Consider the following 27,758-nt stretch of genomic DNA (forward strand, 5'->3'; position numbering starts at 1 on the left):
CCCCCTTTTGGGAGTAAGTAGTGAAGCTCCGCTGAACTTCCAGAATCATCATAAAGGCTACTCAAGCTAACCCCCCATGTCTGGAATTTGACCTTCTGATGCAAATGGTAAGAAAAAGTTTTAAGTTTTCTTCTTTTTGACCTTGTTCGTTTTAGTTCATGGAATATCTACAGTACTTCTCTTGGCAGGCAGTTTGACATTTCGTCAGGTTCCTGATTTCTTAGTTTGAAAAGGTGCTGATTTATCACCCTTCCCTACCATTCCTGAATGTGAGAGCCTTATTCCTGAAAAACTTGTGAGTGCATATTAGAGGTTCTCTGAAGAAGCATAGCTGTGTGTGATGCTAAAAGGATTTCCACAAGAAGACGCTACAGAACTAAAAAGCTTTACTTTTGTGACTGGCCCTTGGGAAAGAGACTAATTCCTCTCAAGTGTCTATTAAAGGATGTCACCTCTTTATTTATGTCTTATGTAACTGAGAAGGGATTTAGTTTATTCCCGCAAAGATCATCGTTAGCCATTGAGGCTTATATGAAACCTCACTGTAATTTTTGTTTAATAAAGAAATTGACTTGTGACGTAATTATGATGGATTCTTTCATCTCCATCATCTAGTTAGAAAGCCTGTTGCATAACTGGAGCTTAATCTAATGAAGGTTATGTCATGCAGAGACCCTTCGAAACTAGAAAATATTGCAACCTTTAAAATGCACTTACTAACCTGGAATGCTTCAAATTTCGTGCCAATAACCTAGACCAGTGCTTTTTTTCAAAATAATTTCATATAGTCTTGCACAGAAATAAAGTTGTCTTTAAGGCCGAACCTTCCAGTACTCCAGAGGTGACAACAAACTTTGATGTTAATCAGGAAATAATTGTTCCTGTTTTTCAACAGCACTCTCGAGCTTCCACAGGTGAAGATTCATTACACAATCTGTATGTTTCTGGTGAACTAAAGCTTTACCTGGAAATAACTGCTGTTCTTGGAGTTTCCTGACATCATCAAGTATGTTACTTTAATGGGTCTTTCAACAGTCAGTAAAGCAACTAAAGCTGTTATTGCTGTGTGGATAATATCAATAGATGGAATCAGAGGAGGTTGTGCTTTTTTGAAATATTATGCCGATTCCACCAGAACAAAGGCTATGGAAGCGTCCGAGGCCTTCCTAAGAGGGACCATACATTTAGCAGACCTACTCAGCTTAGCAACATGGACCAACCAAATATGTTTTGCTTTTTCAAAGGCATTATTCAATGGATGCCTCCTCTATTAACAATGAAGCTTTGCAGGCAAGAAATTATTTGCAACATTTTGGCTGAATGTATTACCTGCTCCATGTTTCCCCATCAACCACCACTGTCAAATTCTGTGGAAACAGTTCCCAGTGGAAGACTAGAATGTCAATGTAAGGAAAAATCACGTTTGTGGCGTTTCCTGTACTTTCAGCCTTTTCTCTTCCATAATTCTCTCCCATCCATCCCCTTATTTAGCATATATTATGCTGCAATCTTGGAAAACATGTTTGAATGTGGATGTGGCAGTTGGTGACAAAAAAGTGAAGGAGAAACTCGTGCTAATGAACGACTCTTCCACTTAGTGGGCTCAAATTCTTTTAACGAGTGCACATTCACTTTAAAGAAACTTTCCTGATCTTGCCTGCTGGTGCAGGCAATTCACTTCCAGTTTTAAAGAAAGGTGAACAAGAACTAATACCAGAAGTCTCTGGGAAGGAAATTATTCTATTTTTTATTTTCAGTATCTTTTTAATTTGATAACCTTTTACTTGACTTACAAAAAACACATTCCTAAGAACTGCATTTCTTCATGACCAATGCAGTTACAGTGAGAATTATCACATGTAAAGAGAAACACTGCAGGGAAAGCTCTCCGTTGTTGGCTCTTAGACCTGACCTGATTTTCCCGTGGCCAAAAGTAGCCAGATACCGAAGGGTTTGGGGAAGGCTGAAATTGTTTGCTTGTGTAGTGCTATATTTCCATTCTACTGTTTAGTTCTTTGCGTAGTTCCTCTTAGGCAATGTGTACCATTATGAGTCTTACCATCAATCTGCTGATTCCTCTTGCATTGTGACCTGTGCCTGTTTCTCCCACACATTTACCTCTGGGTCTCTTTCTTTCCAGTGCTCTAACTTTGGATGGTTGCGCTTCTTTTGCTGATTACATCCAATTCCTCTATACCTCTCCCCTCAAGCTGTCTATCCCAGCTATCTAGGGAAAGGTTGGATACGTCAATGGTGTCTTCCTTTGGCTTTGTTTTTCAAACATTTAGCCTATTAGTGCAAGGTGGTGCCTATGGCCAGGATGTCCCTTCTCACCCCTTAAAACCTTATCCTTCTGCACTCCTCTCTCCTTCACCCCATCTAGACATTAACAACTATTTCCATCCACAGCATTGTTATGTTAAAATTATTCATTAAGCGCACGTACACCAGTTGGTTTCTTGACGCTAGTATAGGAGTAGTTGAGCCCTGATAGATCTATTTGTAAGCCTGGACAAAGAGCCACATATTAAGGTGTCTCCTGAATACAGGTAGGTCTGTGCAGGATCTGATTTCATGGGGAAGAGCATTTCAGAAGTGTGGAGCCAGCACAGTGAATCTGCTGCCGCCTAGTCTCTTCCGTTTATAGGAAGGAATGGCCAGTAAATTCAAGTGGGCTGATCTCAGATTACGTGTGGGTACATGTCTCTGGATAAGTTTAGAGACTAATTTAGGGCCCACATTCTGTAAGGATTTGAAAACGAGGCACCCAATTTTGAAGGTGCAGCGTGGAGATATTCGGAGCCAGTGGAGCCTACCTCATAAGGGGTGGTGGCGAGTCTGGCAGCCTGGATCTGCACCAGCTGTAGTTTCCTAACTAGATACGCAGGTAAAACGAGATATAAAGAGTTTGCGTAATCTAGGTGAGAGATGACCAGCGCTAGGACAACCTGCACCAGTGCATCTCTAGTAAGGAATCTACCAATCTCCCTGATCCTCCTTAACTGAAGGAATCCGGTAGAGACTACATTTGCGATCTGGGACTGAATAGATAGATCATTATTTATTGTGACCCCGAGGCTCTTAGTTGATGGCGCTGGCACTGGAGGGCAACCCAGCTCCGTAGGCCAAAAGTGTGAGTTCCAGGGATTCTGAGAGCCACCAGTCAAGATCAGTTCAGCTTTGTCCCGGTTTAGCTTCAAATGGTTGCTATTCATCCAGTTACTGATGTACAGCAAGGTGGTCTGGAAGTCAGAGATAGACCCGGGTGAGGTGTTAATAGTGAATATAAGTTGTAAGTCATCTGTTTAGTTAAAGGTGTTTACCTTCCACTTCCTTAGGGAACGGACCAAAGCGAGTAGATATAAGTTGAACAAATGCGGGGATAATGACGAACCCAGTGGCACTCCACAATTGGTCTTGACCTCAGGAGCGGTGAAGTGAGACAAACGGACAGATTGAGAACGGTCCACCAGAAAGGATGTAATCCAATCAAGGGCTGGCCCCTGGAGTCCTGCGTCTCTAACCCGATCCACCAGGATTCCATGGTTCACCGTGTCAAAAGCTGCATAAAGATCTATTCGCACAAGGGCTTGAGGGGTGCCCTTATCGGCTTTCTTTCTCAGTTCCTCCAATACCGACAAAATGACCCTCTCCGTAGCGTGAGATGGGCGAAATACTGCTTGATGAGGGTCAAGGAACTGTGATTGTTCAATGAATGAACATAAGCATTTCACTACGTGGGATTCCAGTATTATAGTTAAATAAGGAAGCAGAGATATGGGGCAATAATTAAGTAGGTCCAAGTGGTCTGCCCCAAGTTTTTTCAGGAGGGGGACTATGGTAGCTTTTTTAGAAGCTCTTCCTTAAGGATGTGGGGTGGACAGCTGTCTGTGGGGGAAAAAGATTTAACCTTCCCCAGAAGCTCCAGGAATCCTTCACTGCTGATCAGTGGGAAGTGATGCAAAGAGGTAAGGTTCCTCGAGGCAGTAGGCAAGGCCTCGCATGCAGGACTTACGTTGATACTGGATTTGATCTTAGCAATTTTATCAATGAAAAAAATGTTCAGTGAGTTACAAAGTGACTGGCATGGGGCTGGTTTTATTGTGATTCTCAGGGTTGGATAGTTCATTGACAATAGTAAATATGTCTTTGGATTTGTTAGTGGAAATCATAATTTTCGCAGAAAAATAACTGGCCTTAGTGCTAAGTGGTTTGAATTGCTTTCTTATCCTTTAGTTGAGCTAGGTAGGGGACTTTCTTATCTGTAAAATAGTTCCGTCTCCACCGTCTTTCTAATTGGCGCAAGGTCAGTTTTTGGGTCTTTAAGTTGTCCGAGAACCATCTCTGCGCCTCAGAGGGACATATTTATTACTGGCTGCAGTTAGCCAGTCGGTCATAGCTTCTGTACTCCGGTTGTGATCAACAGATGGCTGATCAATGGGAGCTGTATCCGTCAGTGTTTTGCAAAAAGCATTAATATTGACATTATTCCATTTCCTTGCCTTCAAACTTCCTTTGTCTGAAGGTTTACTTGTGATTACATTACTACTCACAAATTTTATCAAGAAATGGTCAGACCAAGTGCATGGGGACACTGTCAGATCGGTAATTGCAAGATTTGATGTCCAGATTTGGTCTAAAATATGTCCCTTAATGTGTGCAGGGGATTTTACATGCTGAATACAATTCAGCCCATTAAGTAGATCCGACATTTCAGCAGAACGTGGTCTGCCCTCCATGTCATTGGCCCAATAATTAAAATCGCCAATGAGCAAAAAGTTTGCGTAATTAATAGTTAAATGGGCCATCTGTTCACCCAGTTTTTGAGGTAAGAGCGGCATATTCTCGGGTGGGAGGGGGGGGGGGTCTATAGAGCAGTACACAGACAAAAGGTGCAGAGGCTGAATCTAGTTTGATAACTAGACTGTCTACTAAGGATATGTCTAAGATGGTAAGTCTAGTAAAGTTGAGATCTTTACAAATTATGGCAGCTACCTCACCACTTTTTTTATTGACTGGTCGGTTTGCCTGCAGGATATAGTAATTATTTAGGAGAGCCGTCAAAATGTCCAGAGTTGATTGAGGGGTAAGCCAGGTTTCAGTTAGTAGAAGAATATCCAGCTTTGTAGAGTCTAGAAGATGGAAAATATCCAGTTTATGTTTAACTAGGGAGCGTGTGTTTAAATACGTGATTTTTAGATTATGTGTTCCCTGGCAGTGTTGCCTTTGTGCGACTATCCTGGCAGGGGGGCGCTTATGAAATTCAGGAAAAGCGTCCCTAAGCTTCATGGTATTTAAATGAATCAGTTTGTCCCCTGTATGAGGATTCAGATGAAGCTTTGTGGAGTGGAATTGCTCAAGTTCTTGCGAGGTATAATTCAGAAAATGGGCATAGTGACTGGCCCCTGGCTCCGAATGGGCATAGACGGGCTTGCCCTTGGCGTGCCCACTGCGCACGTCCCCCCCCCCCCGTGCTGAGACTGGCATGAAGTGGCCGGATCGCAGCTAAACTCCTCCTCCAGCTTTGCTGATGGGCCGCCCCCACTGGGCGAGCCCCCCGGAAGTATGCCCGGTATATGGCTGAGTCACGGAGCTAACTAATCCCAATCAGTCAGGTAAGAATCAGTTTTAAAACAAAAGGGAACTTTAGAGTTTAAAACAAATCAAATTCAAACAACAATTTGGCTTTACGTGAGGCCACAGTGGTCTCCTATACTCCTACGAATCCCTATGCTACTTTGTGCATAGATGCCTGTGTTTTAAATAGTTCAGTGATTTACCCATCAAGCTAATTCGTGGAGTTTGTAAAATCTTACCCTTGGTAATTTGCTCATCCTTCACTCCTGGGCGGATTCTGTAGAGCATTGTCTTTTCTAGGCCTCTCCTGTCTCTCTATTTTTGGACCACATTCCTCCCTGTCTTAGACTGTCATCGTTCTGTGGGTAGCTACTGTCTTGGATGTGGGTAAACCCGTACAGCACTTTCCCCACTGTCTTAATGCTCACAAAAAGATCTTGCTCCGTAAATTCTATTCATTCAAGTAAACAACCACGTTTCTGAACTGCATTGCAACCTGTTTTTGACTTCTAGGCCATGTTAATTGCCAGTTGTTACGGCATCTATACTACCACTGATTAAAATAGAGTTTACAACAAAGTGATGGAAGGAATGCTTGAATTAACCTCACCCACTGGTGATCACTTATAGCCAAGTTCCAGTACATTATTTTTCATCATGGGTAAACCCTGAAATGGGTCTGGGCTGTGTTCACTTTGCCGACTCAAGCTATTCCTCACTGACCTAGCTTAACTAGGTGAAACTGGTCTGGGGTTGCTTGTGTTGACGATCAGAGGGGACCTATTAGTTTGGGCTGAACTCTTCTGTTGGAACAGGAAGAAGGCTGATCTGCAGTAGGCTTGTTCCTATATGAGTTTGCATGGTGGGCAGAAAAAACAATGGACTGGTTTCAATCCTGCTCTCCTGAGAAACCTCATCTGGATCCCCGCATGGATTGGGCTATAAACCCATGTATCCCCATTTGAATTGAACAAGCTGATTATCAGTGAAAATGCCTACAGTATAGGTCTCCATGTGTTATTTCACCGTAGTCCCAGGGACTTAATGCAGTACAGCAAGAGTCACTTCCCAATAATGAAAAGCATTTGCAGAGGTTAAAAGTATACAGGTCAGGTTTTTTGTAAGCGTAACATGATGTTCAGCAAATGTCAAAACTCTCCCTGCTGTGCACAACACCACACATTCATAGGTTTGTAAGGATAACCCTAGAACACTCTGTATCTGTAATATGTTCACCTTTTGTCCTTTAAGAGTCCTTTCTATTTCCAAACTGTGTGTAGCAGGAACCCAATTAGGAATTGCCTTGAATCTTCAAACTATGAAATAATCTACTACAAGAAGCTCATGACTGTATCCGGTTTATCCTTCATTGTCGAACAGCAGTCCTGCTTTACTGTCTGTCCGGCAAGAGAGTATGGGTTTTGTAGAATGTGTTGTCTGATTTACTGCTCCTGGTTAACGAAGGAGTGATTTCACAGGCTTGGGTTCTGTTCATTTACAGCTGATATTTGAGCCTGTATAAAACATGAATATATTTGTTTGTGCTAGTGCTTGTACAGAGGTATGTCGTATGGAGTAGAAATATAGTGCACATAGGAATAGCAATGCACATGGAAGGGGATACAAGATGACTTGTTGGTAGTATACATTCATGTTTGACCTTTACACATGTTGTAGTCTATTTTAAATATATACACATTTTTTATGGCCATTAACATAGTCTATTGTTTATAACCTTTGCCAGTATAATATGCTATTCTTACCCCTTCAAGAAATTTTTCATTTCCAGTCTGTTCTTCCTGACCTTTATTTTATGACTCCCTCCTGTTATCATTACTAAGGTAACAAGACAGATCTGCACTAGAAAGAAACATAGATGTGCAATTTTCAATGTACTTATGACATATAGTGAGGTGATGGCTTACGTAAGCCAACCAGACCACTTTTCAGATGCTTAGACAGATTTATTATAAACGTCTTATGGCCTGACCCAAAACTTCCCTCGCTTAAATGATTGGTTACCCCAACTTATTTGAGGCACACTGAACACAGCTTTCTGGATTGGCTCAAACAAATTCTCTTTGAATACATTTAATAAAGGTTGTTTGTTTTCATTGTCCTTATATATAATGGTCAAGAAGTGTGGGAAACTGGGCCTTTGTTGCATTAGTCCCCCCACTTTTTGCCCCCTTTTTAGCTACTGGATGCTGATTTTCGATTCTGACAGTGCAAGGAGGCCTGCTAACCAGACCTCCGTGCCAGTGCTCTTCCCCCAACGAAAGGTGTTTTCTAATTGTGCTCCAATTGGCTGAGGACTTTAGCATCCCTGTAAGTCTCTACTATACGGTACCCCAGGTACCTAGGGCATGAGTGCTAAAGAGGGTCTCAAAAGTCTGCAGCATATATTATGCCACCCTAAAGGACCCACACACAAATTCCACACAGACTGCCGTTGCAGGCTGTGTGACCTGGTGCAAACCATGAGTGAAAACATGACATGACACACTCCTGTGTGTCCTGCCAAAGTAACTGCATATAATATATATGTCACCTCTACAGCATGCCTTTGAGCCCAAAGGCAGGGTTCATTATATTTTATGTGAGGATATATCTGCATGAGCCCCTGTGATGTCTAGTTTTATTACTAGAAATTGCAAGTGAGCAGGGAAGCCATCTTAAAGTATGTACTGGGCACTGGTCAAAACAAGTTTCCCAGCTACATAGTGGCTTCACTGAAACATATGATCCTACACTGATTCCAGTGATGGATGTATTAATACATGCACCCAGAGGGTACCTTAGAAGTACCCCTGAAATCTACTAGCCTTCTAGTGTGCTGGCTGACTGGTCCACTCCACCCTGCCACTACAGACGTGTTTCTGATCCGCTAGGAAGTGAGAGCTCTGCTCTCAGAGGACAGAAACAATGCCTACTCTAGGGAGAGGTGTGATCACCTCCTTCCCCAGGAAGGCTGGCAAATCATCATATCTAGGCAGGAGGCTTTTGCCACCTTTGATATGCAACCCAAGGCTTTCCCCAGACAGAGGAAACGCCACCCTCTGCCCTGGTCTATCTGGCACCAGGATAGGTGGGAACATTAGGTTCGAGGCATATGAGCTGCAGATTGTACACTTAGCATAGGTCGCCATCTGGTGTTGGGCCCGGATGTTTGCAGTTTGTTTTTCTTCTTGGACCGTCTTTGGAAGTCACGAGTTTGGTGACTCCTCCTTCGGTCCGTACTGCGCATGGGCTTCGGCTCCATCCTCAGATTGTTTTTTTCCGCCATCGGGCTCGGATGTGATCCTTCGTACTCCGGCTTCGAACTTCTACGGTTCCAGCCTCGACGGAAAATCCTCGATTCTTCGAGTTCCTTCATCATCTTCATCTCTCGAAGCGGCACTTTTTCCATCCCGTACATCGACACCGGCCTTCGGGCCCTCCGCGACTCCGGTCCCGGCCGATGGAAAGGACTCCGTTTAAAAAGTGCCCAAAATGTGGGTCTAAATTTCCCCACACCGACCTCCATCAGGTGTGTAACCTTTGCCTCTCTCCGGAACACGAGGCTCGAGACTGCCCCGCCTGCAAGTCTTTTCGATCGAAGAAAACGATCCGAGATCGAAAGGCTCGACGCACCATGGCGCACTCATCCTCGACAGTTCCACCGGACATCTTCGGAGACGACGCCGAAGCTTCGGGGCAGACACACACCGAACTGGGAGAAGACATCGTCAGCGCTTCCGAGGCCGACGACTCCGACCTGGAGGACGTAACACCAGGACAGCGGGCCGTGAGTACAATGCCCCCTCCCAGCCCCGCACCGAAAACCAAAGAGACTCCGGTTACTCCCTCGCCTGCCGGCCTGGGCAAAACCAAAACCAAAGCCTCGATCACCCCACCTTCGGGCCCGGTGTCGAAGCACTCAAAGTCTCACGGCAGCTCGGGATCGAGCCAGCCGACGCCCGGTGCCGATAAACACCACTCGGCACCGAAGCCTGCAAAATCCAGCTCGACTCCGAAACCACCGGTGCCGAAGCCTGGACACTCGGCGCCGACCAAACACAAACAGAAATCGGTCGGCACCGACGCTCCGGCGCCGAAACAGCATTCGACGCCGAAACACACGGAGACCTCCAAAAAGCAGGGCGTACACAGAACATCGAAACCTCCGGTTCCGAAATCGCCGGTGCCGACAGACGACTCGGCGCCATTGGCTCTGTTTACACCAGACCCTTTACAAAAGACTTTGTCCAGAGATCCAAAGACTGGCCTTTTGACTGTGATTACTAAGAAGCGTCGCCTTGAGGCTCCGGCTCCTCCTCCTCCACCCAAAAAGAGGGACTCAGCTACTTCTCCCCTTAGAGTACCCTCCCCACTGCCACCCCCCCTCCCACCACCACCCCCTCCACCTTTACCTCACTACGATCCGGCCCCATCCCCAGACCCGGATGACGGGGACCCGGACAATGACCCAGGGGACGCCCCAATGGATCCCACTCCACCAGGGACCCCAGATCCATGGGAGGATTATAATAACCCTGATGTACCCAATGTACCTCAAGACGACCTATACCCATCAAGGCCGTCTCCTCCAGAGGACTCTTTAGGGTTTCACCATTTAGTGCAGAGAGCAGCACACTACCATGGGGTGGACATGCACACGGAACCAGTGGAAGAAGACTTCCTACTGGATACATTTGATTTACAAGATCGTTCCACTGCTATTTTACCCATGCTTAAGGGTGTCACCAAGCACGCTACAGAGGTATTCAAAGACCCTGTCAGAGCCAGAGTACTAAACCCTAGAATAGAGAAGAAGTACAAGGCGGCACCCACAGACCCTGCATACATCAAGGGCCCTGCTCCTCTAGATTCCCTAGTTGTCTCCACAGCTAGAAAGAGGGCTAACTCCCAATCTTCAGGAGATGCCCCACCACCAGACAAGGAATCTAAACTTCTGGACGCGTCTGGTAAACGCACCGCCTACCAGGCTGCAAACATGTGGCGCATTGCAGATACACAAGCACTGCTTGCGCGATATGATAGAGCACACTATGATGAATTAGAGGCTCTTATGCAGCACCTTCCAGAGAAATACAAACGCCAAGCTCATGACCTGATACAGGAGGGCAAACTAATCACAAACACCTCCATTAAGTGTGCCCTCGATGCAGCAGACACTGCTTCTAGAGCCATAAACACCAGTGTCCTGCTTCGACGCCATGCCTGGCTCAGGATATCAGGGTTCAAGCCTGAGGTCCAGACATCAATACTTAATCACACCTTTGACCAGCAAACACTCTTTGGCCCAAAGGTAGACGAAGCGCTCGAAAAAATGAAGAAAGATACAGACACAGCGAAGTCTATGGGAGCGCTCCAGACCCAAGCCTCTAAGCGTTCCTTTCGACGCTCGTCCTTTCGAGGCACAGGTAGAGGCTCCTCCACCGATAATGCCTCTACCTCCTACAAATCCCCTCCTCAAAATACCTTTTCAAAGGGCAACCAAAGAGGTGGTTACAGAGGCAACAACAATAAGGGCAGGGGCAAAACCAACAATACCCGTTCTGCCACCCCACCCGCACAATGACTCCCCTTCGCTCCCCCCAGACCATTCCACTCCGGTCGGGGGCAGACTACAAGATTTTATCCACGTATGGGAGTCCATAACATCGGACAAATGGGTGACCCAAATCATTCGGTCAGGGTACTGCCTCGAGCTAACATCTACCCCACCCAATATCCCACCAAGGCACCGTCCAATGTCCCAAGAGCATTCCACACTGCTCAAACAAGAGGTACTCTCGCTCCTCCAGAAACACGCCATAGAGCAGGTACCCGACAATCAACGAAATCTAGGGGTCTACTCCCTATATTTCTTAATCCCAAAGAAAGACGAGACCCTCAGACCCATTCTGGATCTCCGGCCTCTAAATGCCTACATACATTCAGACCACTTTCACATGGTCACCTTACAACAAGTCCTCCCACTCCTCTCCCAGGGAGACTTTCTCACAACACTGGATCTGAAAGACGCGTACTTTCACATTCCAATACACCCCTCTCACAGAAAATACCTCAGGTTCGTGGTGGACGGGCAACATTACCAATTCAAGGTTCTCCCCTTCGGGGTCACCACTGCACCACGGGTGTTTACCAAATGCCTAGCAGTAGTAGCAGCACACCTCAGACGTCAACATGTTCACGTCTTCCCTTACTTAGACGACTGGCTCATAAAAGCCGCGTCCTACCACCAATGCGTGCAACATACAAACAGCACCATCCAACTGCTTCATCAGCTAGGCTTCACGGTGAACTACCAAAAGTCCCACCTCATACCATCTCACACAAAGCAATATCTCGGGGCCACCATGGACACCTCAAAAGGTATTGCCTATCCAAACTCAGCCAGAATCACAAGCATTCTAGCCTTACGCAAAATATTCCTTCCTCAACACTCTCTACCAGCAAGAGTGTTTATGAAGCTCATAGGGATGATGGCGTCTTGCATCTTCATAGTGCCCCATGCAAGACTCCACATGCGTCCACTTCAGGAGTGCCTAGCACAACAGTGGAACCAGGCCCAGGGTCAGCTGACGGATCTGGTGTTGGTGGACGGCCGCACACATCACTCTCTGCAGTGGTGGAACACCACAAACCTTTCCAAGGGACGGCCGTTCCTGGACCCGGTTCCCCAAGTGACTCTAACAGCGGACGCATCGCTCTCCGGCTGGGGAGCGCACCTCTTACACCTCACAATGCAAGGTCTATGGACGCCACAGCAAAAAAACGCTCCACATCAACCATCTGGAGCTTTTGGCGATCTTTCTAGCCCTAAAATCTTTCCAAAAGCAGATTTCAGGCAAAGCAGTCCTCATTCGCACAGACAACATGACTGCGATGTATTATATACAGAAACAGGGGGGGACACACTCTCCCCAGCTCTCCCGCTTAGCCCAGAGCATATGGAGATGGGCAATTCCCCAAAACATTTTTCTCCTGGCACAACATGTTCCAGGCGTACAAAACACCATAGCAGATCTGCTCAGCAGACAGACTCAACAACTACACGAATGGGAACTGCATCCACAAGTTCTTCACCCATTCTTCCGACAGTGGGGGCATCCTCAAATAGACCTCTTCGCCACCCACGAAAACAAAAAATGCCCAAGCTTCGCCGCCAGATACCCACACCCATTGTCCAAGGGCAATGCGATATGGATGAACTGGTCAGGCAGATTTGCATACGCCTTTCCACCTCTCCCACTAATTCCATTAGTGGTCAGGAAACTACAACAGCACTCCCTCACACTCATTCTGGTAGCTCCGACGTGGGCCAGACAGCCGTGGTACACCACGCTACTACAACTATCAGTGGTACCACATCAAAAACTGCACCTTTCCCCATGCCTCCTAACCCAGAACCATGGAGAAATCAGGCACCCGGACCCAGCTCAGCTCAACCTGGCGATCTGGCTCCTGAAATCTTAGAATTCGGGTACCTTAACCTTCCCCCTGATTGCATGAACATCATCATGGAAGCCAGACGTCCTACCACTAGAGCATGCTATGCCGCAAAGTGGAAAAGATTTGTAATGTACTGCCGTAACAATACAATCAACCCTCTAGATGCATCCATACAACACATCATATGCTATCTGCTCCATCTTCACAGGTGTAACCTGGCGTATTCATCCATACGCCTACACCTAGCAGCGATCGCTGCCTATCTACAAAACAGACAGCATTTGTCACTCTTCAGAGTGCCCGCTATTAAAGCCTTCATGGAAGGCCTCAAACGAGTAATTCCTCCCAGGGCACCACCCTCCCCTGTATGGAATCTAAATTTGGTCCTTACACGACTAATGGGTCCGCCCTTCGAACCAATGCACAAATGTGAGCTACAATTTCTCACCTGGAAAACAGCTTTCCTTGTAGCTATCACTTCCCTTAGAAGGGTTGGTGAAATACAAGCGTTCACCATACAGGAACCTTACATACAAATGCATCACAGCAAGGTCATACTTCGAACTAATCCGAAGTTCCTGCCCAAAGTCATTACCCCCTTCCACCTCAATCAATCAGTGGAATTACCTGTCTTCTTTTCGCAACCCCAATCTGTTGCGGAAAGGGCCTTACACACACTAGATGTGAAAAGAGCGTTGCTATATTACATACAAAGAACGCAACCCTTCAGGAAGACCAAACAGTTGTTCGTTTCCTTTTCTCCACCACATAAAGGCAACCCCATCTCAAAATCAGGGATAGCTAGGTGGATTGTAAAATGCATACAAATTTGCTATCAGAAGGCAAAGAGAACATTATCTGTTCCCCCTAAAGCCCACTCTACAAGAAAGTTAGGGGCTTCTATGGCTTTTCTAGGGAATATACCCTTAGATGACATATGCAAGGCAGCCACATGGTCTACACCGCACACATTCACAAAACACTACTGTGTAGATGTGCATTCCCAGCAGCAAGCTAGGGTGGGCCAGGCTGTACTAAAAACACTCTTTCAAACAGCTGCAACGGATACCGGTGGTCGCCGCTAAGGTTGGGTACTGCTATATAATCTATGCTAAGTGTACAATCTGCAGCTCATATGCCTCGAACGGAATATGCTACTTACCAGTATGCATCTGTTCTTGGCATGTAGAGCTGCAGAGTTGTACACGCCCACCCGCCTCCCCGGCTACCTGTATCCGTTCCAGTCCATCTTATTTAGATACAACACACATGGGTTTCTCACTGTTATTACTACGCTCCATCATTTCCCTGTTGGCGAAAAACAATCTGAGGATGGAGCCGAAGCCCATGCGCAGTACGGACCGAAGGAGGAGTCACCAAACTCGTGACTTCCAAAGACGGTCCAAGAAGAAAAACAAACTGCAAACATCCGGGCCCAACACCAGATGGCGACCTATGCTAAGTGTACAACTCTGCAGCTCTACATGCCAAGAACAGATGCATACTGGTAAGTAGCATATTCCCTATGCAGGAGGTGTGTTGCACTGGCAGGCTGGACACACCTCTAGGGTGATCAGCTGGAAGTGAATACAAATTTTGAAATTCCACCATCTTGTGTGTGGTGGAATTGGGAATTTTGGGACAGAGTGATGCCCACTCCCCAAGGGAAGTGCTCATCTAGGGGGTGTAGTGACCCCAGGGGTTAATAGCCTATTGGCTACTACCCCTCACTCCCCTTAACACCCCTAAATTGAGTATTTAGGGGACTCCCTGATACCAGGACTTGAGATTTTGTTGGACACAAAAGAAGGAGTGGACAAAGAAGACTGCTGGCCCGAGAACCGAGGCGCACGACTGACTTGGCACCAAGCCTGTCTGCTGCACCCGATCCTCGTGTAGCAACTGTCTTGTACTGCCGCTATGCGGACCTCAAGAAACCAGGAGAGCTGCCAGTGTTTTGCAAATTGCCAAAGGAACTCCCTTGGAGTAGAGGAGCTACTCCCCTGTAGTTACAGGCACCAAAGAAACAAGACCCCAGTTCACCGACCTGCCGCTCACTGAGACTACCGACGCAGCAGCCGCTAAGAAATAGGTAGCAATGCTCCTACAGGTCAGATCCATTTTTCCTCCAAGTGTGGAGATGCTAGGACCAACCGGAGCCACACAGTGCCAATACATGGGGTATTGGACCCCTTGCAGCAGCAAGGCTTGTTGTGCCGAGTCCAGACACCAATGCCGTGGAAGACTGACCTGCATGTCGAGGGACTTCAGGGACAGCAAGACCCACATCGAGAGTGGCCCAGCTGTCCTGTTTGCCACTCTGTAGCAGAGACAAAGGCTAAGAGTGAGTCTGTGACCGCCACCACCCGAAGCCTCAAAGTATCTATGCACCGGCACTCCACAGCCCTTGTCCAAGGGAGGTGAGGGTGCCAACGGGGTCTCCAGACCCTCAAGAGCTCAGCTCTCCCTTGGGTTTGTCCAGACTGTACTTCCAGTCGCCACCTGCAGCCTCAAGAGACTCTAGCACCAGATCCGATGCCAAAAGACACCAATTCACCCGAGCCCCATAGCCCAGTGGACCAAGGGTGTCTCTGCATGCCTGAAGATCTCAAGGGTTGAGACCCCCTGTGGGTTCCCCCAGACTGATCCCCCAGTCCCAGCTTACAGCCTCTTTTCAACTGGACTGTTCCCAGTTGAAGTGAATGGGACACCCAATGCCTTAGCACACCTCTGCACCCGAACGCCCCAGAGCTCCCGAGGTGACCTGCTGGTGTGGCCTTGGATCTTGCCACATACTCCCCTAAAGTCCTGGAGAACCATCCTGTAAGTTGCTGTAGAGTGCCCGAATGCAGTACATGTTTTTCCCTATAGGTTAGCATTACCGTTCCTGAAAAATGCACTCTCAACTTTTGAGAACTGTATAAATTAATAACTCAAAAAGTACTTCTCTGATTCCAATTATCTTGGTATCTAAATTTAAATAAAAATATGTGTTATTTTTATGAATTGGTGTCGAATTTCTTTGAGTGCGTCTCATTTACTGCCTTTGTGTATGCAATAAATGCTTAGCACTACCCTCTGATATGCCTAACCATCATCATAGTCTTTATTCGAATTAAAAAGAATAATTCATACAAGACACAAACAATAACACAATTATAAAATGTCACAATCTCTAAATTCCATAAAATCTTTCCAATAAATAGATAAAAATTGTAGATAAGAGAAGTATTAAACATTGAAGCAGACAAAATGATGAACCATACACATCAATAGTAAAAACAGTAATTAGAACGGGGATGACAAACAAATGATGGAGAAATTTAGGGGCCTACCTAAATGCCTTCTCAGTGCAACGAAGGGCTTTTAGTCTAAGAGACCATGCCCACCCCAGGTATTTGGCTAGGCCTATTGAATGAACTGGTAGGGTGCTTGTATGTAGGATTCTGATAGCTACAACAGAACTCCTTGTGCCCAGTAGTTTACATAGAGGAGAGAGCCAATGACGTCTGGGAGCAGCATATGCAGGGCAGACGAACAAGAAATGGCCAATGGTTTCTTCTTTGGCGCCACAAACAGGGCAGGTACATGTGCTTCCACCAAACCACCCAAAAGTTAGAGCCCTAAGTGGGAGGGAACCTGCTCTAAGTTGGAAATAGAGTTTCCTATCATTTGGTGATGTAATCAAATCCCAAAAAGGTTCTAGAAGGGGTGTGACCTTTGCCTCTAAAAAACGGCTGGTCATCGTGGGGGAAGTGGAAGCACCCCACACCCTGTGATTTACCTGTTCCCAATAAAATGTTTTCAATAGCTTTTTGGCAGGAAACTCAGCGCCTAACTGCTCGTCCCAGTACCACAAAGGAGAGCATTTAGGGGGTCATTTCTGCCTCTGTAATTCCCTTGGGGTTTGCCTGGACTCTGTGCACAATGTACCTCATTTTGGTGCAAGGAGCAGTTCATGCATCTCTTCAGTTTGCTACTCTCTTCCCTTACGGCATGCTGTGTTGTGTCTATATCGTGTTGTCTGACGTTTCTCAAAAACTGTTGGTTCAAGTGTAGTTAGCTTGCAAACAGCTGAATATCTGTTGCCTTCCGTCGTCCTTCTGCCAAATTGTTTACTTTCACTTACAAGACCTGTTGAATTGGCAATAACACCTTCTATATCAAGTGCATTCCATAACTCTTCTTAATTCCATTTTACTTTGTGATTAGTTATTTGATGTAATGTAATATGCAGCTCCCTCTCTCATACTTGTTGTAAATATCTCCTTTTATTAGGCATGTTAAACATAGAAAAATTAAAAGCAGCAGGTACGTGTAGTTGCCCTAACTTAAAAGATGCATTTTTCTGCTCCCTCATGCTTACTATCATTATCTGGCCATACATCCAAGCCATGTGTATATTTAGTTATTGAGTCATTGGTTGCATTGTTATTTTTGCTTGCACCTCACTCTTTTGCTGTACTCGTTCAAAGCACCTCAGAACTCCTGTTAGCTATTCTCAAATGCAGATTACTCTTGTTCCCTATTTGCCCATTGTTTGACTGTAAAGCATACTGGTGTATACACTGCCTTGTTATGATTAGCTACACATTTTCTATAGAATAGGTGATACCTGTCAGCCTTGGCCATTGCCATGGCTACAAACACATCTACAGTCTGAAAAATCAAAATTTCTGTGAGTGTTCACAGGACCAGTAGCTGAGGGTGAGAGGTAAAGCCATCTTTTACCGCTATAGGTTCCTTACAATTAGTAACATTGATCCATCGTGCTGTAAGACCGTCTGTAGAGTTTGCACCTCATCAACACTTAGATGAATCAGAGCTAAATACGAGCCCGTTCCTACCTTAGTAAAGATGATAAACAGTTGCATGTCCCTCTCTTCAGCTCTGCTGGGCTAGCCTGAACCTTTCATAAATCCAGTGGTCTAGACAAGGACAACATCAGTAGGCAATGCATAACTTTTGTGGTGTGTGACCCGAATTGCAATGTAGTCCTTGGGCTTGTCCTGTGACTGTGTCCTTTCATTGTGATGTGGATTATGACTGGGTTTGCTGTACACTGTATGCTTTTGGCAGGTAGGCTGTGTTGATACTTGGCATTCATTGTGGTCAGATGAATCCTGTCTAAAAGCAGAAGAAATGTTGCGGGTCGATGCTACCTATTAAAAGCCTTTCTTTTTTAAGCCTTTTATTTTGCTTTTTGCCTAAAGTTTGCTGCCTTTTCTCCTTTGTTACCTGCCTTTAAAGTGGAGGTAACATTTCTTATTGTGACTGGCTTTGTCCGTGATATACGGACTCATCGCTATACCATTGCTGGGGTGTGTTATTTGTATACTATGGATGCCCCTTTGTTTGTACTTCTTAGGGGACTATCACAGGCAGCCGTTGGGAATGAGAAGTGTTATGATTGTCTGTGGATTATGCACAGGGCAACATTCTGCATTTCCCTCTTATAACTTTGCCTAGCAAGGTGTTATCAAGGACTGCACCACATGCACATGTATCTCTTGTGTCGTTTGCATCAGTTTCTTCTCATAGAAAAAACTGCGCCTTGAGACCCTCACGGGTGAGTAGCGCCCTTTACAATTCCCTGATTGATAGAACATGTGGCAGTGCATCTTCTAATGTGAGTCAGTCCCCTTTGTCATTCCTTTCTTTAGTTTGTAATTCATACTCTGTACTTTTCCTGAACTCTGCGGTCTGTAGGGGATGTAGTATTGTTGTTCTGTCCACCCATATTTTACACAGTACATTTGAGTGTCATTGCACCTCACCATAGGAGAGACACTTCTTCCTTTTTTAGGTCTCGCTCTCGAGACCTATTGTCGCCGAGATGCCTCTCAAGGGAGACAGACTGGGGCACGCGCAGTGTTGTGGTTGTGGTGATTGCTGTCTGTGAACGCGCTTCACATGAACAGCATTTGCGCGTTGAGTGCTCCTCTCCGGAAGACCTGCTGGCACGCACAGAGTGTTGTGATTTGTGATTGCTGTCTGTGAACGCGCTTCACATGAACAGCATTTGCGCGTTGAGTGCTCCTCTCCGGAAGACCTGCTGAGTTAATTATAGGTCTGCAGCGTGGGGCGCCTGTCGGCATGCTGTGATAATGACCTTTTTTGCTTAGTTGCTTGGTCACTCTGCCCATAGACCGTGGAAATTCAACAGGTGTATTATCCTACGGATTTAGCACATCCTACAAAAATTCAAGAATTTTCCATTACCACTCAATTCTAAATTATGTCCATAGCTTAGATGTTTGTTTGGCCAAAGGCCACGCCGAGATGCCTCTCAAGGGAGACAGACTGGGGCACGCGCAGCAATTTGGGTCGGGGGTCTGTGGACGTGCTTCTGAGACGCGCTTGCGCAGACGCACACACACAGACACACGCGCGCGCACACACCCCGCCGCTGCCGACCCCCCTCACCGCATCCGCGGCTGCCTAACGCGCACACACCTCGTACTGACTTGCTTCGGAAGGGAGACAGGAGATGGGCACGTGCAGGGCTGACTAGAGGTTGTGAACGCGCACGTACAGACATGTGATGTGCACATCTCCTGTCCCCCTTCCGTCCTCGCAAGCCTCGCAACTTTTTTTTTAATGCGCACGCACGCTCCAAGCTCGGCGCGCTTTACACGTACAGCATGCCCCACTTACCGGCTCCTGTACATTGGCGCTGCAGGTCTGGACGATGCAGTTAAAACCCCGGGACGGGGAGCGCTGCGGGTCCAAGTGCCCGTACATGGCGGCAGTAGTGTCTTTTTCTCGCTGCTGTGAAGGCTTCCCAGGTGCTACCTCCTTCGATCCATTACAGTGATCTGACTTGCCCCGGTACTGCTCCCAAGCCCTCTCCACTGCTCCTAGTGTCAGGTCCGCTATAGTCGGGTCTCTGAACCTGCCCCAACTGTCAGCTGTGTACTCAAACACCCATACCACACATGCGCCATGCGCAGAGCAAGGCACGCCTTACGGCGGGTGCACTTGATCCTTACGTGCTAAGTCACAAGGGCTTGTTGTCAATTGTGATGAGTAACAAACACCCATACCACACAAGCGCCATGCGCAGAGCAAGGCATGCCTTACGGCGGGCGCACTTGATCCTTACGTGCTACGTCACAAGGGCTTGTTGTCAATTGTGATGAGTAACCTGGGAGATGGAGTGGCCTTGCACATTTACAAGGCCTGGAGCTGCTGTCAGACGGTGACATGGGCATAGACCCTCATGCAGCCTCCCTGCCAGGGTCCCACGGTCTGTTATGAGCCGGGTCAGCAGGGAGCGTTCAACCGCAGTGAACACAAAGTGGAAAGACCGCCTCGGTTTAAGATTATACAAGCTCTGCTGTCCCTGACTGACTTCAGACCATCAAACAACAAAAGTTTACATCTAGCAGCAACGGTTGGAGTACAGTCCACTGCCCCCCCAACCCCGTCACTCTCCTCCCAACCCGGCTGAGCCTCCTCCACGGCCCTGGCATCTAACTGGCGCTCAGCCCTGCTGTAAGCACTACATAAATGATTTGGGGTGAAAGGAGTCGGGGGGGGGGGGGGGGGGAGGGGTTTGGTGGCGGGGTGGTTGTTATATTATTCAAAGTAAAGAAAGCCTATTCTTTTCATATTATCTTCTTTTGGGGAGTCGACACCTGCTGTGTAATCCCCCAATGCCCCCACCTCCCTAACCCCCCACAATACACACGCACCGGCCCGTCACAAAAGTGAATGGTTTCAGCCCCCGCCAGGGTGTACAGTAGCCCTGCTTGCGTCTCCTCGCAGGGGGCTCCCACTGCTCCCCCTCTTCTTCCTGAGTGACTCATTAGGGTCCGGAATGTGACAGCTCCTTTGTGCGTCTCTGATAGCAGAAGAGTAATCGCCAAACCGGAATGTGGTTGCACACTTAGATAATAGGTAGGCTGTTCCGTAACGAAATGGCAACCACATGACAGTGGAAGGATGAAAGGCTGTAACAGCCCTGCCAACATTAGGACCCGTGCCCTGTATTGTACGAAGCTCCTAGGCGACTTATGTCATGCTAAGATAAAGGCCAGTGGGAAGGAATCTAGGACCCTGCACGTGCGAGTCACCATACTACTTTTCAATACCCACGGGCATTTTATTAATACTCGAAACTCCCACGGGCCACGAAACACTCTTTCCAAATTGCCTAGGCGCTTTACAAACGGTGCTGCAGAGCTACGCTCGCATAAAAGACAGAGCACTCGTTTTATGGACCTCCGAAGGATGAAAGGCAGAGTAGACCTCAGTGGGATTTGGACCTGAAACAGCGCAGATGTTGACCGCCACAGTGGTATCTCTAGAAGTGATTTCTAGGGGCTTGGGGACAGGGGAAGGAGATGCAACTGGCCACAAATATAATTGGTGGAGCCATCTATAATGGGCAATCGTGAAGGGTGTTTGTGCACGTGTGTGTGTGTACACACATCTGTACTCACGCACATACAAAGTTATAGAAATCGCATTCACAAAACACTGTCCGTTACAGACTCATGTATTTCCTTAGTCACTGATTTACAGTGAGAGGTACTTGGACAACATGGGAAAGAACAGATTTAAATTGTTTTTCACCATCACTGATGCTAACACAGCGAGTGCCAGCTGAAGTGCACAGCCTTTCAAAGCAACATTTGCATTCTGTAGCTTGTGCTCCAGTGAAAGTTTATATGACTGTCGCCTACTCAGGCTGACGAAACGACACTGGAAGCAACTGGAGCACACATGGAGAGTGAGCCAAAATCTGCAGACAAAGATGTTCAAATCCACACTAAGATGCGACCAGCAGCAAATCCGGAAGACCAAGCGCACAGCCCCCCAAGGCCGCATCAATGGCAGCACCAGCAAAAACAAGCTTTTGCAATGCAATAGGTCTCGCAGTTACCCGAGTTTAAGCTAATGGCATTATAAATGGCAATGCCTTTTATTTATGTTTTAAAAACAAAAATAAAAGGCTTTGCTATTTGCAATGTCAATAGCTCAAACTCGCATAAATGCGTGACCTATTGCATTGCAAATGCTTGTCCTGTATGTTATTTTCCTAGACGTTTTGTGATGTCAGCATCTTTGCTGTGCAGCTCAGCTCTCTCAACATTTGAAACTTTTCTTCTGTGGTATGCTGTTTAGATTAGGCTTGCGTGAAGGCGTGATTCTGGTGCATGTTTATGTGGCTGTTCTCTTGTGTGAAAGTTAGCCCTCGCTTGGCTCCTTCTGCAGCGAGGGTATCTGCCCTTGTATACTCTGCTGCAAAAGGACCTTTGCGTTGATTGTTTTTTTATTTTTCTCTCATTAACCATGTCAAAGTGGAGTAGTGTATAAATATTTCCATATTTGACTAGCCCCTGTCTGAACGTCGGAATCCTAAGGTGGGGCCCAATCATTGAGGTAGACTGTACAACTTCGAAAAACAGAGTCTGAGTCAGTGACAGTGTTTTATGTGTTATATATGTGGCATGTGTTAAAGCTATTACGAGTGCTGCTAATTCTGCATATTTTGCACTTCTGTTTGTCCTCTTTGCAATCAAAGTGCAGCGACTGGAGCACATTATCCTTTTATGGGAATATGATGTATATTCCTGTGCCTCCAATATACCTCTTGTCTTGTAAGTTTGACTGTCCATCTGTCACTCAAGTTGTGTATATGTGGAGGACTTTTTCTTGGAGACATGTTTTGAAAATTGGATGAGATACATTGGTAACTTCCACGGTGCATTTGTGAGGAGCGACTTATCGTAGGACACCCATTAAGACTGTCGGGCCTGACTGCATGAGGCATTTTATGCTGGACAGCTCCACGTGAGCTGCTCCGTGGCACCTTGCAGTATCTGGCCAAGTGCTGTCCCATTCCATACGCTGCTTCCGTGGCGCCCAGAGCAGCACCTGACACTGTGCCATTCTGTACCACACTCTCTTTTACCTTCTGGTACCATGTGTGGAGCCTTGCCTGTGAGGAGAGGACAAACAGCAAAAGCAACTCTGACAACTTAAACACTACTTGCATTACTCTCAATTGAATACCAACGTGCTAATGCATGACTAGTTCTAACAGATTCATAATAAGTTAAGAACTTAACAACCAAGCCCGTGACGCTCAATTAGACGTAGATTTATATCAAGGCGATCCCAAAAACTAGGGACCTTCTGTATCTAACTAAGCTTTGAAAAAGCACCAGGCTTGCAAGCAGAGTCTGGGGCGAAAAGCATTTCTGCAGAAAAATGACACTAAGTTTTCTAGTGAATATATTTATTGTAACACGAATAAAAGGATAGTAACCTATTTCTTAGGTTCAGTTGCACTCTTTATCTGTTATGACTTCCTGTAAATTCAAGTCTTAAATCTTTAAGCATATTCGTGACAATTGCTGTTTTCCTTAATTATCTGGTGGTTGCATCTCATTATGTAAACGTTAAACTCACTGGAAAACAGAATAGATGCACATATACATCATACTTCAACCCTCAGTCTCGCAATAGATTATGGCTATCAAGCGGTTGATTATGAGAATGGAGACCCCCCCCCCCCATGCATTTATTCGCTTACTATATCACATTTTGCACTAGGAGTAATGGCGCATGTTGGTCAGGGGATGTGTGCGAACTGTGTCTGATCCTTTCGGCTTTAGATTTGGGGGCATAGTTATAAGCTGATGTGAAGGGTACTTGTTTAAAGAGTCCTCTCAGTGTTTTTCTGGCATTTCTGCCTACACTAATACATCTCGTAATTAATATTTTGTGTTGTGCCTCTTTAATATCCTCTACATCTATGTATCTTTGGTCTTTCCCTCCTCTCTTCTGTGCTGCAAAATGCCTCTGGGGATTTAGCTGTGTTTCTTGTGGGTAAATAGGGTCAGGGTTTCTCACGCGGTGCTGGAGCAGTTTGTAATATTGTGGCAGATAGCATGCCACAATTCCGCTTACACTATCTTTATATTGTTTGAAGTTTAATATGAGCAATAGGCTGATCAGAAGAGCGTACAGGGGGGTTGAACCAAAATGTTTACAATAATAGTCAAAACATCATTCAGAAAGCTTAATCCCATTCTACTGGCATCGTCTCCAGTGTGTAGAGTGTGATCGGGCTTGATTATTATTACAACAGATTCCTGTAGGGAGACAATCCTATTTTTGCTTTCTTTTGAGTGTTATTTTTCCCTGGGCATATAGTACATGGAATCCACTCAATATTTCTTTCCTTTCACGGTTCTACTAGATGCCAGTTCAACTAATATTTTCTTACCAAAGAAAACCTATTTTGAGCATAAATGTTTAAAATATTGCAAGTTTATCATTTTAAATTGTGTTCCTAAACATTCCGTTATAAGTCCGTGATTATTTAAATATGCACCGAGGTTAAATGTGTAATTTCCGGTGCTGCTGTTCCCTTCCAGTCGCCTTTCATATGTGTGCTTTTGAGTGATGTTGCAGTAAAACGTCATTTTATTACTTTTTTTACTTTCACACAATATATATATTTTAGTGCCCTAATGGAAATATGTTAAATTACCTTTTGCTTTTTGCAGACCCAGAATACGCATGCAGAGAAGACTTTTATTCGCAACAAAGCTGCTCAAGTGTTTGCTCTCGTGTTCGTAACTGAGTATCTTACAAAATGGCCCAAGTTTTTCTTCGATATTTTATCAATAGTTGGTCTAAACCCCCGAGGGGTGGATCTCTACCTCAGAATCCTCATGGCTGTTGATGCAGAAGTAGTGGACCGCGATGTAGTTCATACACAAGAGGTAAGATAGATGTATCCTACAGATCCGTACATGTTGGAGCATTTCATCTGTGTTTGTGGATTTCTTTCCGATCCTCATCACTCATTTTACTATGCTGTTTAATAAATAGAGACTGATGTACACAGAAATGTATTGTATTTATCTTTCCTCATTAGCACTAGTTGATGACTCTTAAGTGCTTAAGTTAATACAAATGACAATACCGTTTCCAGATTAGCACCATTGGTTTGCCTTACATTTATTTTTGATTTACGCGGGTTGAAACAAAGTTTGATTGCCAAAACATTTAAACAATAGGGAGGAAGTGAATAAATTAACAGGACCTGAAGTTTAAAGTTGCTTTTTAATTTGTAGCTAAGTATTTAGGAAACAATTGTGACTTAAACTTAAAGTCTACCTCCACAAAAGATTTTAAAGGAACTAGAAATGTATATGGCTGCATCGAGCCAAATTAAGTAATAGCCGAAAAGAAATTTTGCGTGCATAGATGCATGTAATACTTTCAAGTGTTTTCTTTTTCTTAGCATTATTTATCTAAAATAATCTAAACGATTCAAGCAGCAGAAGGTCTGCACCATAATTATTTCAATTGGAAAGCATCCCCTAAAAGCAGGGGGGGGTCTATTTTATGTGTGCTGCATTTATATCAAACTATTGGTAATTAGTCAGACATGTAGATTTTGTAACTACACTGCTGTAGTTAAATCATCCTAGTGCCCACACCCACAGTGTACTATATAAATTAATGTTCTTTGGCTCATTGGCCAGAAGTTGGCGTTTTGTATCTAGAAAGTCCCATTTCATCCTTCAATTAGAGTTTGCTAAATGTATTTAACTACTTGCTTGGGGAATGAGAATACAACGTCCAGAGAGGGTGTGAATTCTAAATTTGCTGTTACATTGAGAGTCCTCTATAAAGTGGAAAAGGTGGTCATGGAATGTTTAACAAATACATCTTCAGATGTCTTGGTCATTTTGTCACAAGATATATCCATTTGGCAACATTGTCTCTGAATGGGGTACACAGAGTATTAATGGCTGAAAGATACCATAGAAATGCTTGCATAACATACAGAAATACCTTGTTCTTAATGGGTCTAATGCAGCTAGTCTAAACTCTAGTGATGCGGAGACCCCCTAACCATATAGTGAACCTATGTGGGAATTTTATTGTGGTGAGTGTATTTGATGTGTAGGGTGAAGAAGCTTATTCAAATGTGTATTGCTCACTGAGGATTATATTGGGGAATGAGAGATACTGAATTAGGTCATTCTTCTGGTCACCCCACTCCTAGCTCTTGCAGCATTCTTTCAATGCAGACTCCTGCATTTTCCTGCACACTGTCCCTACCTACCTCCTCCTTTCTCCTACATTCATCCCTTATCTCCTCTCACTCCAACTCCTGCAGTATTCCCTCCCTCCTAGAATCTACATCTCTTGCTCAAGCATTTCTCTCTAACTGTATTATTCCATGTCACCCCACCTATACTGGCTCCTGCAAAGTTCCCTTCCTTCATTCTCCTCAAATGGTCCTTCGCTTGAGGCTCCTGCAACACCACCTTCTAGGGTTGCAACCTTTCTGTCCTTTACACACGTTTTGGGGTACTGAAACAATAGCAAGTGTACTTTTCATATTTTAATTATGCTACTGTTTAATATAAAGTCACATTTAGGCATATTCTAACCAGTATTAACATTATTTAGACACAGTATTTAACCAGTATTTGTTGTTTATCCGTTCACATATAAAAGACGAAAAAAGACCCGATTTTATTCCTTTTCTTGATATGTTTCCCTGTCTTTGCTTAAGAATACCCGCCAAGCCAGTGATATATTGATTGGGTGGCAACTTTTCTAAATTCCTCCAGGGTGTCTCTGGCCACCTTCGACCTCTGCATTGCTCTCTTCTTCATGGGTGTTTATGCAGTTTTGACAGTTTGTTTATTCCGCCTTTGAGTTTTTAGCGATGAAAAGAAAAAAGATGAGCTAACAACTGCCCACTTGGAGGGGGAGGGAGGGAGTCACACCTCTTACAGTTTGAAAACCACTGGTCTAAAGTTATCTTAAAGAGACTTAATTTTCAACTTGTTGGTATATCTTTGCTGGTGATCCAAACGTTGTTAGGTGCTTTCTGATACCAGAGAAAGATTTGATGTTAGATTTGTCGTCTGTTTGGAAAACCGTTTCATTTTTATGTGGCTGGAGATGGTTACTTCCCCGTGATGTAAATTAATGGAGTTTTTCAATTATGACGATACCCAAATTGTAGAACGTCAGCCTGACGAAATTGTGAATTTGTCTCCTTGAAATGCAAGTCTGGCTAACCCAACCCACAGGTGTGGCTAACATTTCCCTACACTCCCCTTAAAGCCCCTTTCCTAATCTAATTAGTGAGGGGAGGGGCTCCCGACTGGCTGGGGATCAAGTAGGTGGGAGCTGCGTTTTTGCCTGATACAACTTCATATCCTCCACAGATTCTACTCCTCCAGAGCACTTATGCACAGGTTAGGACGTTGCACTGTTCATTGTGCCAGAGGTTGTCAGGGAACGGGCTCCTTTTTCCACATCCTATTGGCCTGTTCGAAAATACTGCGATACTGGGTGGGTGGTGGTGGTGTGGGCAGGGGGTGCTGCTGCAGCAGCAATGGTGACGAAAAGGAATATTGCCATAGCAGGGGGAGCGAGTCTTCCTCCGAGGGTGGTGACTGGGAATTCGACCACGATTAGTGTTGTGCATCCGAAATGGTGGTCTATGAAAGTCAGGAATGTCCACAGAAGTGGGAAAAGGTCTAGACACAGTGGGTGGCATATAGGGCTTTTTAATGCCCTCTAGAAGCAGGTTTGGAGGGGAGAGTTGTGGGACCTCCCCACAGAGTTCTCCTCTCTGCACATGCGATATAACTAGTTTTGTATATAAGGTGTACATGGAGACCTACGGTAAATTGTATTATCTGAGGCTCAGATTGTAAACTTGT

At 45.4% G+C, this 27,758-nt stretch overlaps 1 protein-coding gene across 2 annotated transcripts in view; it reads left to right on the top strand.

Moving 5' to 3' along the window:
- The window catches only part of XPOT (exportin for tRNA), a 464,061-nt gene that overhangs the window by 91,345 nt on the left and 344,958 nt on the right, over positions 1-27,758 (top strand). For both annotated transcript variants that reach the window (XM_085653409.1, XM_085653408.1), the window contains exon 6: positions 24,564-24,782. In XM_085653409.1, the coding sequence (XP_085509535.1) occupies positions 24,564-24,782 (219 nt within the window). The remainder of the gene's footprint in view (positions 1-24,563; positions 24,783-27,758) is intronic.

This window comes from Triturus cristatus, chromosome 4_1 (genome assembly GCF_964204655.1).
Source record: "Triturus cristatus chromosome 4_1, aTriCri1.1, whole genome shotgun sequence".
Classification (NCBI taxonomy): domain Eukaryota; kingdom Metazoa; phylum Chordata; class Amphibia; order Caudata; family Salamandridae; genus Triturus; species Triturus cristatus.